At 45.4% G+C, this 15500-nt stretch overlaps 1 protein-coding gene across 4 annotated transcripts in view; it reads left to right on the top strand.

The window, feature by feature from the left end:
• Positions 1 to 15045, top strand: part of DAZAP1 (DAZ associated protein 1) — a 28553-nt gene extending 13508 nt beyond the window's left edge. For 2 of the 4 annotated variants that reach the window (XM_084276237.1, XM_084276238.1), the window contains exons 7-12: positions 3920 to 4002; positions 7417 to 7570; positions 9115 to 9144; positions 9573 to 9713; positions 10594 to 10776; positions 14727 to 15045. In XM_084276237.1, coding sequence (XP_084132363.1) covers positions 3920 to 4002; positions 7417 to 7570; positions 9115 to 9144; positions 9573 to 9713; positions 10594 to 10776; positions 14727 to 14899 — 764 coding nt within the window. In that variant the 3' untranslated portion in view covers positions 14900 to 15045. The remainder of the gene's footprint in view (positions 1 to 3919; positions 4003 to 7416; positions 7571 to 9114; positions 9145 to 9572; positions 9714 to 10593; positions 10777 to 14726) is intronic. The other 2 variants (XM_084276239.1, XM_084276240.1) reach the window with 2 other exon arrangements.
• Positions 15046 to 15500: the final 455 nt, after the last annotated feature.

The raw sequence follows: 15500 nt of genomic DNA on the forward strand, positions 1-15500 counted from the left end.
ACTACTCAGGGGAGGTAATATTGCTGCCCCCCCTTCCAGAACCTTCTAATGTCCCTGTAGGAAGCAGTGATGGAAAACTTCAGATTCCTCCCAGAGGTTTGAGGGAGGGCTCCTCAAAAAAGGTGGAGAGTCAGAAAGCCCAGCTGAAGTGTCTCTACATCAATGTGTGCAGCATGGGTAATAAGCAGGAGGAGTTGGAAACAGTGATGTCACTGGAAAGTGATGATCTAGTTGCTATCACAGAGACGTGGTGGGACAGCCTGGATGACTGGCAGGCTGTCATGGATGGCTCTGTGCTTTGTAGGAAAGATGGGCTGGGGAGGGGAGGTGGAGGAGTTGCTCCTTGTGTGAGAGAGCGGCTGGGATGTACTGAGCTCCACCTAAGGGAGGGTGCTCAGTGGAGAGCTTGTGGGTGAGAATCAAGGGGCAGGCTGGTATGAGTGACACTGTGGTAGGTGTGTACTTACAGGTCCCCTGATCAGGAGGAGAGAGCTGACAATGCCTTCTGCAAGCAGCTAGAAGTTGCCTCATGGCTCTGGTCCTTATAGGGGACTTCAGTACCCCAGGTATTTGTTGGGTGAGCAGCAGGGCCAGGCGGTTTCTGCAGTGTGTGGAAGACAACTTTCTGTCACAGGTGATGGAGGAGCTGATGAGGCAGGGCAGGTACTGGATCTTGTTCTAACCAACAATGATGAGCTCCTTAGTGAAGTGAAGGTCAGGGGCAGCTTGGGACAAAGCGACCATGAGATGGTAGAGCTCAAGATCCTGAGTGGAGGAAGCAAACCAAAAAGTAGGATTGCTGCCCTGAATTCCAGAAGAGCAAACTTTGGTCTCTTCCATGACCTAACAGGAGCTATCTCATGGGCAGCACTGTTAGAAGGTAGGGGGGCCTCTGAGACCCTGGTAGCAGTTAAACTAAGCCCAGGATTGGTGCACCCCTTTGAGTAAGAAATCAGGGAAGGATGGCAGGAGACCTGTGTGGATGAGCAGGGAGCTCATGAGTAAACACAAAGGGAAGCAGAAGGTCTGTGAATTGTGGAAAGAGGGTTGGAGCACTTGGGAAGAATACAGGAACGTTGTCAGGGCCTGTAGGGACAGGACTAGGAAGGCTAAAACCCACTTGGAAATGAAACTGGCAGTGGACATAAGGCATAATAGAAAGGGGGTTTTAGGTGTATGAATAGTAAGAGGAGAACTAGGGGTAATGTGGGTCCCCTGCTGAACGAGGTGGGTGTCCTGGTGATGGGGGATGCAGAGAAGGTGGGGATACTGAATGCCACCTTTGCTTCAGTCTTCACTTCAGTGCCTCCCCCTTGGGACCCACGGACACTGGAAGAAAGTGAGAGAGTTTGGGAAATGAAGAGCTTCCCTCTGGCTGAGGAGGGGCTGGTCCAGGAGTGTCTCGAAGGGATCAATGCACACAAATCCATGGGCCTGGATGGGATGCAATCGCTTCAAGTTGGAGCACAGGGAGTTCCACACCAATCTGCAGAAGAACTTCCCAGTGAGGGTGAGAGAGCCCTGGGACAGGCTGCCCGGGGGGTGTGGAGTCTCCTCTGGAGATACTCCAGACCTGTCTGGACACCGACCTGTGTGACCTGTCCCAGGGAGCTGCTTTGGCAGGGGGGTTGGACCTGATGGGCTCTAGAGGAGGTCCCTTTTAACCCCTGTGATTCTGTGAAGTAACATACAGGTTCTTGCTGTGGCTATTCTCTTTCTCTCCTTAGCCCCAAACCAGCTCACGGCTCTGTTCAGTAGTCTGCTTGCAATTAGCTTCTCTAGTCTTCAGTAAAGTCATGTCCTTCAAAAAACGAAGCTCCTGGAAGATAAACTTCATCCCTTTTGCTGTATTTAAGCTCTCACGGGTTTGGAATTTTGCTGGGCATTGTACTTCTGATTTCTTCACTGTTCCTTATCTTGCTGTGTTTGACCCTTTGAAACCCCGTTTTTTAAACTGGGGGAGGGAGGTTCCTTGGCTGGCTTCCTCTGTGGCCTCTTACTCCCCTCCTTTTACCCCTCCAAACCCCATCCCCCAATATTCCTCTCCTTCACTCTTGGAATCTAGTTTAAAAGCACGACCTTCATCCATCCTTTTTCTTTCCTCCCATCTTTCAGGGTAAAGGCTGCAATACTGAATGTGGGATTCAAATACAAACACTTCTCTTTTGGCTCTAATACTTAGATTTCTATTTAACCTCAGACAAATATATTGTGATGAAATGCTGCTCTCAATTTTGAGGCTGCTTTCATCACAGCTCAACAAAACTTCGTTTATACTGCCAGTCTCTTGTGTGTGGGAAATGCTAAGTTTTTCCTTTTTTATTTTAAGTTTATTTTAGTGATGTCTTTTGCTCTTGTTGCTGACAGCAGAATTTGACCTGCTGGAATCTATTTTGGCCTGTATCTTTGTGTATTTTTTTTTATATATATCTATATATATATAAACTTTCTCTACAATAGGCCTCTTTGGGCTTACCCAACCCAGTTGGATAAGCTTTGAGAGACACTAACTGTTCTAGATACTGTATTTCTGTTTAACGCTTTAGAGCAATATATGGCTGCTGTCAGCACTAGCTGCAAAGCAAAATGCAAACCAAGGGGGAAATCTTGGGTTTCAGAAAAGCAGAAACGCATCCATGTTCCATATGCTTTTGATGCTGCACCTCGTTTTTCTTTCTAATTTTTATTGCTCTGCCCTTAGCTGATCTAAAGAATGGCACAGTTTGTCCTGCATGTGTTCTTCCCTTGCCTGGGATCGGTCCTTACACCAGCAGCCAGTGGTTGATGGCATGAACCAGCCTCCATGTGCTGTGAAATTAACCACGATTTTGCCACTCTCTCGGCAGTATCAGCAGCTACAACCTACGTGCAGTGGTTCTCACAGCAGCTACAACCTACGTGCAGTGGTTCTCACAGCGTGACCTCAGAAAGCCGTTTAGTCCTGGGGCTTTGCCTCTTTTCTGGCATCTTCTACAGGGCTCAGGGGCTCCCCTGTGGCCTTTAAAACAAGCTCTGGGAGTCAGCTGAGCTGCTGCTGTCAAGCACTGCGGTCAGATATTTAAAAGAGGATCCAGAGCAGTTAGTAACAGTGTCTTGGGCACAAAGAGGGGTTGAAAAGCGTTGTGTATATTTATTTTCAAGAGAAAAGCAGCAGGAAATACAAGAAATAAGATAGATTCAGGGACATGATGGCGAGTAGCACGTTCTGTAAGTCGCTTCCGTTGCTGGGAGTTGCTGTGTTTGGAAGGAGCAATAATGTCTGTTAACGTGCTTTTTTTTCTAAGAGGTGGAAAACTTGAGAACCTCTGATCTAGGTTGTTAGTTACTGAAGCTTCTCATTCATCCATGGAGTGGTAAAATTTTTCCATGCTTTAACAGCTCCATTTCAAAGACAACTTTCTTCTTTTCCACGGAAAATACTCCCTAATTGGAAGGTGGGATAAGGGATGGGAGGAAGTTGCTTTGCAGCTTTGGGGAGCAGGGAGATAATAGGTTTTCCTTGGGAACCTAGGCTGAATCAAAGATAGGAGCAGCAAAGTTGCTTGAGTTGAATCTGCTGTCCCACAAGTTCTGTGTCTTTAATCCTGTGGCACAGTTAGTTATGATAATACTAGCACTTCTCTTTTTTTTCCCCCCAATTTCCTGGTAGAGTGAGTTAGGAACAAACTCAAATTACCAAACAGTTAACAAGCTCACTTTGTAAGTTGCATGTGTGAAACCAAGATAAGGAGGCATTATTTGCCTAATTACTGGAAGTATCCATTGCAATTTTCTCAGATTGACTCTCTTGAACATTGAACACAAGTCTTGGTTATCTGAAACCCCTGCTTGAACCCTTGGTTCACCCCTAATACTGTTCATCATCCTGTTTTGTGTCACAACACCCTGCTACCTTGATTCACTCTTCGTCGTTGGCTAGGTTTTGGATTTATTACTTTCGAGGACGAGCAATCAGTGGACCAGGCTGTCAACATGCATTTTCACGACATCATGGGCAAAAAAGTGTGTAGTTGTAGTTTTATTTTACCTTAAGAAAGAACCAAGTCTTGGGCAACTAGCAATTTCACTGGTGAACAGACATCCTTGACTCAGTTAGGCGGGAGAGCCGGTATGTCCAAATTCGAGGCTTTATCCACGAAGGTGGAGAAAGTCTTTTGAGTTTGCTTAAGCAGGTGAGAAAGGTGGTTAGCTGGTGGCTTAGCCCATGGAAGAGAGAGGGATCATAAAGCCTGAGAACTTCAGCTGTGGGCTGTTCTGGCTTTGGGTCAGGTCTTGTGCTTACAGACCTGGGGGGTTGCTCCGGCTGAGCGTAGCGCTCGCGGTGGAATGACTTGATGGGGACTACCGTAGCTTTGAGTGCTGCTTAGGTGCAAGGATAGAAGTTAGTTGTTTCCTGCTGTTTAAAAGTTGGAATCCCAGTAAAATCTGAGTTGCTCAAGGCTTGGTTTAAGATACCACTCCTTCAGATGTGTATTTGATACTCAAATTTTGAGGTGGTGTGAGATGATCTACTTTATAGAACCTTAAACTTGAAAAGGAAAAGGAAACATCATGAAGGATTGGTTTGTTTTTTTTATAAAAGTTGGGTCACTTACTGTGAAACTTTAATACAAACCCACATTACTCTATATAGTATTTAACCACAATGCAGTTAAGTGACCTCTGGTTGTTTCATCTTCATACTGTGTTGTCAGCAGATGAGTGTTTGATAGGGAGGAATTTTTTAGGCTTGCTTTGATGTTAACTCAGCAAGGAACATGCTTGTACCTGTGGGAAAAACCCAAACCGACCCTGAGAGCAAAGGAAATTGTTGCAGGACACCTGAGTTCTATACTGTGACAAAAATAACTTCTTAAAAGAAAAATTCAGGCAATTTGGTTAAATTTAAAGTCCTTGCAGCTTTTTGGTATCTCCACAGTTTATAAAGTGAGGGTTAAAGCTGCCAGCCTTAGCAAGAAGAGATCTCAGGGAAGCACGAGGACGCTGGCACTTCCCTTCAGTTCCTGCCCTGTGTTGTTCTACATTGTCTTGTGTGTGCTGGTGATTCCTCAGCGTTCATTCAGCGAGCAGGGGGTGTATCTGTGCACAGCAGTGGCCTTTGGATTGGGGATGCAGTGTGTAATGATTTTTGTTCCTGTCAACTCGTCTTGGGGTTGATTTCCTGATCATGGGAGTGAAGCAGAGGAAGAAACGTGCTTGTGTAGTCAGGAAGACTAGTGTCTGTTCTTGGTTACTAGTACTTTCCTCCTGTGAGCAGTTCAGAGCTCCCCTTTGTGAGCAGATAACGCTGACAGCAGGAAATCTACACTGGTACCTGTGTGAATTACCTATGTGCTACGTACATCCTCAGACCTCTCCTTGGAGCTGCCCTAGACTTGGGTGGGCCACTTAGACCAGAGGTCGTGTCACAAGGCAGCGTGCTAGATAGAAATAGGAGCAAAGGATGGTCCATCTGCTGAGAGAGTTCTGGGAGAGCATGGAGAGCCCTGGGTGAGCAGTTGAAATGCCACCTCTTGTGCCACTGGTTTTCAGCATGTGTCAGTGCTAATCCAGAGTCTTCCATCACTTCCCAGTCTCAGTACTGACAGAAAATAAGCTGGGTTTGCCTTTTTTATGCCTTTTTTTTTTTTCTTTTTCCCCTTTCAATGCCATAAGCAGAGATATTCACAGTGTTCCTTCAGCTAGTGGCAGCAGAGATGCCTCACTGCTGGGTGTAAGCTGGGCTTCAGGCAGGTGTAGAATTGTAACCTTGGAGCCACGGGTATTGCACAGGGATTTTTCAGTCCTCAGTTTGGCAGTTCACCGCTTCCAAATGTGCACTGAAAAATTAATGGGATTCTTCCATACAGATTAATGAACTCCAGATACTCTGCTCTCTTCATTGACTAATAATGCCTACTTAAAAAATGGTATCTCTTTCTTTTTGGTAATTAAAAAGGTATTGCTGAAATGAATCCATATGTTGTTGAAAGGGGAAAAAAATTAAAATTGCAAGAAGGACTCTGCTTTTGTAAGCAATAACTGAATTCCCTCAAGGCAAATGTGTTAAGACTCATTAATTTGAGTCCTTTGAAAAATTCCCTTGGTTCCTCTCTGGAAGGGCCTTCAGCTGACAGAGATTTGGTTACTGTCATGTCTAATGTCCTTGGGGCATCTGCAGTGGGGTGGGGGCGGGGGGCTTTGTCCTTGCCTTGTGCCTGTTTCCTGTTTGTTCTCTGACATGAATGGTTTTTAAGACATGGCAGGAAGAATTCTGAATACTTTATTTTCCATACTACTCAGGCCCATTGATGATTGAGATTTATTTTCTTTGTACTCTGGCACACATTAAAATTAATCATAAAATAAGAAAGACTTTAATTCAGCATGCATGAGTGCAGAGAGTGTTTCATTAAATCAGAAACTGGATTTTTTTTTGAGAGAGAGAGAGGGGTTTATATTGAATGTGCAGCTTATTTTAAGTAGGTCAAATGCACTTATTCGATGGCTTGGAACACTAGGACATTTTATCTTTGAATAAAATAAGTTAAGCACTGTGGCTTACTAATTTTAAAAACAGGAGGGCTTTTGTCGCTGACTTAACACAGTATGAAGATTTGCTTCTTACTGACTCAACTGTTCATTTTTATTACTTGCATGTTTGTTTACTTTTTTGTTAGATGTAATGTAAGATTCTCTTATCACATCCATTCCCTCTGACATTGTTTGAGTTAATTGAGATTCTTTAAGCGTTAGCCTGGGGAAGGTAAGTCTTTATCTTCCATTAGACATTTATATAAAATCTTTTAAGTTTTAAAAACCAACAAACCAAAAAAAAACCAAAAAAAAAAAACCAAAACAAAACCAAACAGACAAACAAACGTGTGTTTCTCAGGTATGAGCAGAGCTGAAATTGTAGTTAGATGGGGTGGGTTTAAACTGTAACTTTTCAAATGAACCCCAAACCTGTTTGAATGGTTAAAGCATTAGTACCCTTTTTCAGAGCGTCCTCTTTACTCAAAGTTCTTTATTTACTGCCAGCGTCGTCTTTGTAACTCCTGCCTTAAGAGCTAAATTAAATTAGTATATCTGTAACTACAAAGATCCTGCTTTTGTAAGTGAAGAGCCGTTTTAAGAGGGTACTGCTGTTTTAAGATTAAAGCCAATGAATACTGTGCTATGATGAAACATAAGTGATTTGTAGGATGTGTTTTACTTGAAATACCTCAATAGTAGGACTTGTAATGTCTTACCAGCATATATATTGTACCTGAGAAACATTTTAAATTACTGGCCTTAAGTTTAATAATTTAAGTATTTAGACAGAAGTCGTAAGATGCTAAGTGTAGTCTTAAGTGTAATTAAGGGTGTGTTTGAAGGGAAGGGGGGTAGATTAACCTACACCATCCCTCTTAAATGGGGACTCTGTTTGTTTAGGTGGAGGTGAAACGCGCAGAGCCTCGTGATAGCAAAAGCCAAACTCCAGGGCCTCCCGGCGCCAGTCAGTGGGGAAGCAGGATCATGCCAAGTGCTGCCAATGGCTGGGCAGGGCAGCCCCCTCCGACCTGGCAACAAGGATACGGCCCTCAAGGTACCGTCCCAGAGTCCCATGTCATAGGAGTTCTGCCTGTGCAGCTCACCGGTATTTGGGTTGTACTGGCAAATGGTGCTGTCCCTGGGTTTGTCGATGCCATGGCTGTGCTGCATTCTGGATAGCAGAAGTAAAATTCCACATGTGGGTCCTTGCCAAGGCTGCACAGATTGCTCCTTCCCTACGCTTCCCAAAAACCCCCTTTGTTTGACCTTGCAGTCAGTGGGTTGTGCCGAGTTTTCACGCGTGTCCCAGGCGGAGTGACACTCCTCCTGTTGGGTTCTGCCTCTCCCTGAATAGAATTGATGTGGTTTTCCATCATGCAAAAGGCAGCATTGAGCAAGCTCAGTGGCTCAGGTTGGGACTCCAGCTGTGGGATTGCTGCCTGCCAGACACCCTAATGAAAAAAATTGAGTTGAAATACGGGTTTTCAAGGATGAGGTGGTTTCAAAGGAGGTTATAAGTAAAATTTGAAAGGGATGAGAGAAAAACAGATGGCCTTGTTTGGATTTTATTGCTTAATGCAGCCTGGAAAAATAACAAGCAGCTATGGGGCTGATGGTGGTGCAGGGGAGCACTTACTGCATATCATTTTCTTGATTTAGCTTGAACCCTTCAGGGCTGAAAGGAGCAGCCGTGTGTTTTGGGTTTGATGACCGTAAGCCCCACAAGATTTTGAAGATGGGATAAATAACGCTGAGTTCATCCAAAGACAGTTTTGATAACTTCTGGAGGAATAGGGTGGTATAATTGAGTTGCATTTGACAGAACAGAACTCGCTTGCTCTCATAGATGAGAAATTTTTCACCTGGGGGGGGAGCTGAAGGGAGCGTCGCTGCTTCATCTCCTGTAGCAATAGATGATACCTCGGCAGAGGGATCGCTCCTTTCCCCATGGTGCTTATTAACTTGAAAGCTGCAGCTGAGGCTTTGCTGTTCCACACAGATGGGCTGATCTGCAACTGTGCAAATTGGGAAACTCCATTCTTTGCAGTGTGGTTATTTGTAGAGAAAATGGTATCTGATGTACTGGGAAGTTTAATGTAAAACATCAGTGCATTTATCTTTCAATCTTAATGCTGCGATGAGTGCAGACACTGGTGGGGTTTATGGTTCAAAACCTTCAAAAATAGCTAGGACAGACCTGGTGGCACATTAAAAGTGCTCTGGATGTCTGGTCCATAAGGAACTATATAATCTCCTGCACTTGCTATGCCCACAGGTCTTGAACGCTCGTCTGATTTGAGTTTGGGGACTGCTCTCTCTTCTGTGTGCTACTTGCTGACTGATCCAGAATCTTTCCATATTCAGAAATATTTTTAAAAATTCAAATATTAAAAAAAAAAAAATCAAATACCAAACCCCAGCATATTCAGAAATAGTCCTGAGATTATTTCTTGGACAATAAAAAAAAAGATCAGGGAGGATGGGACACTGAGGGGATACCCAGTGAGTTCCAGAACAAGATCTTCTAAACCATTCCTGTTTCATAGTACTTACAGCTTGGATGTGTGTGTAAGTCACTGTTTCTGTGTTGTGTTTTAGGGATGTGGGTGCCAGCTGGACAGGCGATTGGTAAGTATGTTACACAGGACCAATTGAAACAGAAAAATCCTCCTGAGTGGGGGTGCAGTTCCTTTCAGAGTTCACAGTGATTTGGGGATTTCTGTAGTATTTGACCTACATTTCAAAGCTTGATTGAATTTGTCCTGAAAGAAAGAAGGAGGAGAAAGTATATTCTAACAAATGGGTAATGGGAGCTGACATACATCCTGCTGTTGCCAGCCACACTAATTTGTTATTAAGGAATTACGTTCTGAACTGCAATTATTTACAGCAGGGATACTTGGAGGACAAATATTTCCCAAAGTAAGAATTCATAGAAGGCTGAGACTGCGTCTGAAATCTCTCAAACAGCTTAACCCCATCTAGAGGATGCTGACTTAAGCAGCAGCTTCTCATTACTAAGCTGCTTTAGTTCTCGGTTTCTCTTCGTTCTCTAGGTGGATATGGACCACCTCCTCCAGGAAGAGGAGCTCCTCCACCACCACCACCATTTACCTCATACATAGTCTCTACACCTCCTGGAGGATTCCCCCCTCCGCAAGGGTTTCCGCAGGGCTATGGCACCCCTCCACCATTTAGTAAGTGACCTACAGGAGTACAGTCCTGTCACCAAACTCTGTTTTCAGCTTCTGCTCCTCTTTCTCTGCACGTAAATGAGACGTGAGGGGTGGGGAAATCCCTGTCCTTACACGTCTTGCCTAGATTCTATCTTCTGAGCTACTATTAACTATGTATGTGTTTTTTTCAGTGAGCTGGGTTACTTTATTCTTGGGTGCAGGAATCATTTGTCATCTCTAGTTTAAATCTGTGTTGCTAAACAAATTCAGGTTGGTTGTGTACCCCTGTCACAACATCCAGGAGAAAAGGTAGAGATTCCTGCATGGTGACCTGGGTTAGGCACAAGCTGGGATTTTCAGAGAAGCTTAAGGAATTAAGGTCGCAGCTGGCATTGGACATGTAAATAGGATTTTAGCACCTACACCCTCGGGCCAGCTTTTGAAAAATCTAGGCACAAACCTGGTGAATTAGGCAGAAAATACTGCCTGGTTAACTTGAGTTCCTTGTTCTGCTATGAAGAAGGCATTTGTTTAGGATATATTCTCCCCCCCCCTTCCCAAAGTCTGGCTTCCTCCTCACGGCTCTCATGTGCACATGTTGAGCACGAAGAGTTTGGTCCCTATTTCTGCTTTATCACTTTCTCTTTGCTGCCTGCTGATGTGGCTGGAGTCTTCCTTTGGGGGGAGATTTTCTGTGTTCGAAGGTATGTCGGTGGGGTCTGGGAGCCACAGTGCTTGCCAGAGTGTAGGAGTGAATTACTGTGAGGCCACAGCCAGAGGTAACAAACACTTTGGCTTTGATAGACTTATTAAATATCTATCATAGCCTAAAGCCAGCAAGAACTCAGGGTGGAGTTTAGCCCTGTCTTTTCACATGTACTGTACTTCCCTCGTGTTTCAGGTTTTGGTTATGGTGCTCCACCTCCTCCACCTGACCAGTTTGCCCCACCTGGAGTACCCCCTCCACCTGCCACTCCAGGGGCAGCACCACTAGCTTTTCCACCACCACCACCACCATCTCAGGCAACTCAGGACATGAGCAAACCCCCGACTGCTCAACCAGAATTCCCTTATAGTCAGTTTGGTAAGTAACTGTGTGTAAAATAAACTCGGCTTGATCTTTCTCCCCTTCCTGCTTTTCTGTTACACTTGGGTAGAAATCACTGTTCAGAAAGAGTTTGCTCAGGCTGAAGGCTCTTCTCTCCAGGATTGGGAATGCCAGCCACCAGCTCTCAAGTGATCCTTAAATCATGCAGTATTCTAGCCAGAGGGTATTTTCTTAATCAACTCAAAAAGGTTCCTTGTGCGCTGTGAAATAGTCTTCAGAGACTTGTGCACTGGTAAGATAAGCAGCTGATTTGCACTCTCCCTGAATCTGTAGTTAAAACTTTTCCTCACAGAGCTTGTAGTCAACTTGTTTTGTGCTACTGCCTTTGATCAGATTGGAGAACAGACTTGAAGAGCAAGAGTGGCATCAAGAGGTGAGCAGTGCAGGTGTAAGAATCCAACTGCCTGCCTTTTCCTCCCTTCCACCCGTTCCTTTCCTGTCCATCTCAAGTTACAGTTCTGTCTGAAGTGTGTAATGCTTTGTGGTGCTGTATGGATAACTCATTCATGTAACTGATAGAAGACTTGGATGTAACAAGTTTTAAGCCAGGGAAACAGTGTACTGCAAAACAAGACAGGTGCTTGTGCTCCTGGATATAATTCCTGCTCCTTCCCGTGGAAGCTGAGAGGCAATTCTTGTCTTTGCTCTCCACACAGCCCTGTGTTTGAGCAGCATTCTCCAAAAATTGCTTGGGCCATACTGGGGTGTTTTTTTTTGTTTTAGTTTAGGGTTTGTTTTTTTCGGGTTTTCTTTTTTGAGGGATTGGAATTGGTCATTTTTTTCCTTCTGCAGTGAGCCTTCTGCACCAGCAGCCCATAGATAAACCCTGCCCCACTTGGAGAAGTTCTCCATGTGTTCTGGTGCCTGCCCGTCTCCAGCAGAGACTGTTACAGAAGGAACACTTTGTAAAGTTACTCAGGCACAGATATGTTTAGAAAGCCAGGGGATGTGCTCACTTCCACTGAGAGCTGTGCCCTGGTGACTCAGGAGGACGTTTCTCTTGCCTTGCCACCACTCATCTCTCTGCAGACTCTTTTGGAAGGGGGGGTGAACCCTGCTAAATGAAGTATAAAGCCATGCACACAACCACTTGGATTCAGCAGGGAGCCAGTATTTGGGATGTGCTGGAAGTAGAGAAAATCCCTTTTCCAAAACTCTGAAAACTGGGGAGGGGGGATTTGGTGCATGCTGTACTGCTTGCCTCTCTTATGTTCTAGGAAGCCTCTTTCCCAATGGAGTATATCAGTTGTTCTTAGACACTAAGAGAGCTGAGGAGGGAGGAGGAGGTAGGTAGGCCTACCATTTTAGTTGTTTAAACCACACCTGCAGTGAGTCCCTCCCCTCAGAGTATGTTCTCCAGCCTGAAACAGTTACAAGTGCTAACTGGAGTAGAGCTGTTTAACATGCTCCAGTGCCACGGAATCATCCCCCTGTCTGTGAAGCTATGTGGAAAACCTTGTAAACTTTTTTTTGGAGAGCTTCAGGACTTGAGGTGATGGCAGGTGAGCTGCCAGTGTTGCTGTACAGTACAGTAGGCAGTCTACCTGATCTGCATATATCTGCATAAACACATAAAACTTGTGGGCTTTAGAGGTGCACTGAGTTATCTAATCGTTGTGGCGTTTTAAGATTTGTCCTGGCTTGACAGCATCTTAAATGCTGCTCTGTTTACAGCTAGGATGAATGTAAACACTAGCAAATTTAACACTAATGTGGGTGTGTCTCCCTCACCCTGAAAAATTATCTCTGTACAGGGCTCTCTTGGGGTTCATCACCCTGGTCTCCTCATTTCTTACTAGGGCTGGGTGCCTATTCTCAAGACCCTTCAGGCTACATGCCAATACTTTGTTTACACTCCTATGGTCAGGCTGAGCTGTGAGAAACATAGGTAGGTGGTGCCTCTTTACAGCCAATGCTCTTGCTATGTGTCTGCCTTTGGGAAATTAACTTGTGTTTCTTGCAGGCTGTCTTTTGGGGGAGGTGGGGGGGATCAGGGCGGCTCCAATGTTTGTTTTGTGAGTAAGGACTATGTGGTTCTGGATGTTCTTGATGTTTGTTAGCTGGCTGAAGTGGAGACTCATGACTGAAGTCTTGAGTGCCACACTGCTCTCAGCTTCCCCAGCTGCTGCACTGGCCAGGCTTCATCCTGCGTAATCGAGCTGAGCTCAGGCTCTTGAGCAAGAGGGGTGAGACCATCCCAGCCAGCACAGCTCCCTTAGAGCACGGCCTCCCACCCATCTGCTTTCACCCTGAGGTGCTGGTGCAAGCTGAGAGCTGCAGGAGGGAAGACAGTGTATACTTCAACTTCTGGCTGGTCAGGTTTATGCTGCAGGTTTCCTCTCTGCTAAACAGAGAGCTGTGGTTTCCAGCGCTTCCTTCTCTAACGCTGCAGTGTACAGTGAGAACTTCTTTCCTCTACTCTGAGCCTCGCCCCTTGGCAAACAATCAAACTGTATTTTTGGTTGCCTGCTTATCTCCCTCTGTAGAAAACAGACTGGATTAGCATTTTGAGCTCAGAGAAGCCCGTGATAGATGTGTTTTAAGGCTCATTAGTGGTAGCAAGTCCTGAGAGACAGGCAGAGCTTGAAATTGAAATACTGAAGGCATGCTAAGAGACTTTGTTTTGGATTAAGAGAGCTAAACCTGCTCTAAGCCTGCATAGAGAGAAGCAGAACTGCAGAAATGCACTTAGTAATTAGGAGTCTTAATGCCTTCTTTCATAGCAGAGGCTTGTGCTGATGCTACTGTTATGATTAAGAGTCGTATTTAATTACGGGAACTCTTACTACATTTCTCAATTCTCAGTGTTCTTAATTTACATCTAATTGTCTTTCATATTGGCTGCAAGAATTCCAGCAAGTCTTTGGTCTTCACCCTTTCCTCCCTATCCCCAAATTCTGCTGACTCCAAACCTCTTCTCAGGCTAGTCTTCGGAATGTTGCGGAGTGGTGGCCGCAGCCTCCTGCAGTTGGCAGGAGAGGAGAAGCGTTGGGTTCCACACACTGGGGGAAGTTAAATGTTAACTCACAGGTAGTTGGGACATGGTGCCTGTCTGGGTTTAAGACTCAGCTCAGCTTGGATGCAGCCGGTGCCGTAGGGGATGTGGGAGAAGGGCGGCACAGTCGCTCACCTGCAGCCGTGTTAAAGTGTTGACCATGGTCAGCAGCAGTAGGGTGTCAGGTTTTGACATGGAACTTGCAACAGGTATGCTTCAGCCTGCCCCTGCAGCGGGTTTTGGGGGAAGGATGGCAAGTCCTCTCTCTCAGGGCAGCATTGGACCAAGGGTTCTGTTACAGATTGGTATAACAGGTGTGTAACCACAACTGTCTGGACTCTTGCTTTGCCCCCTCATGTTTCTGTGTTTGTTTTGAGCTGAGTGTTTCTGGAGAGGCTGATCAGGTAATTGAAGTAAACATTTGGGGCAGCAGGACTGGTTTTTGAGAGGGAATTTCAGATGGTGTGTGTTCTGGGCGAAGGAAGCTGGGTTTTTCTGGCTCTCTGGGGTCGATGGTGAAGCTGCCTCGCGCAGCCAAAGCGGAGTCGCTGCGCAGTCGCTCTGGGGTGCCGCAGCAGAACCGCAGTGAGACTGCAGGAAAAAAGCCCCTTGCTGCATCTTCATCTCCCCTGACCCAAATGAGTCTCTAAGCAACAAAAAGCCAATCCCAAACCAAAAGTACCCCAAATGAACTGACAGGGAACGTGGAAGCCACTTCGAGCACTGCCCTTTCTAGCCCCGTTCTTCTGTAGGGCAGGTAAATCATGGCAAGAACTGAAAGCAGCTGCTCATCTTAACGTGTTGGATGGCTGTGTGTGCTGAGGGGTGTGCGGGGAGGGAGCTGGGTCAGGGTTTGAATTCGCGCCTCTTGTCGTGTGCGTGGGTGATGCTGGATGGTCACTCAGCTGTCTTCTTTTCCCCTTCTCCCCAGGGTATGGACAAGACTTGAGTGGGTTTGGACAAGGTTTCTCTGATCCCAGCCAGCAACCCCCTCCCTATGGAGGCCCTCCAGTGCAACCATCAAGTGGCCCACCAGCTGGAGGAAGCGGTTTTGGACGAGGACAGAACCATAACGTGCAAGGATTTCACCCTTACAGGCGCTAGCGTGGGCTGGCAATCAGGGAATTCTGTCCACACAGGGATGTCTGGTGCCACCGAACCCAGGAATCCCAGACTTCTGAACTTGTGACAATCACATACTTGATGGAAGAAAAACCTAACAACATTTTTGGGGTTTTTTTTTTGGGGGTGGGGGGGGGGAGTTGCTGGGGGAAGATGGCTTCTGAAGGCAAAGCTGTGGGTGTTTGGACTGCAGTTTTTAAATGTTTTCCTTTCTCTAACCCATCAGCACAAATAAAGAAAACGTTACTGGTTCAAACTTACAGGGTTTTAAAAATGTTTTCAGCTTTAATTCAAAAGTTCAGGTTTCTTTTTTTTGAAATTATTTTTTCCTGAGCCTTTGTTTTACCGTATATTGTAAACTTTCATGTTTAAAAGAAAAAAAAAAATATATACATTTACAGATTGTGAAATTTTTAAGAGAAATTTTCTACTATGTATGCTGGCTTATTTTTTAATTTAAAAACAGGGTTTCCGTTAGCACTGTTGGAAGTGAGGGTAAGCTGCAACCCCCTTGCTCCTGACATCAGTGGTGGGGCGGATGGTTCAGAAACTCTGGGAGTTCAAAGAAATCTACTGAGTGTAT

Source organism: Gallinula chloropus, assembly GCF_964237585.1.
Source record: "Gallinula chloropus genome assembly, chromosome: 28".
Taxonomy (NCBI): domain Eukaryota; kingdom Metazoa; phylum Chordata; class Aves; order Gruiformes; family Rallidae; genus Gallinula; species Gallinula chloropus.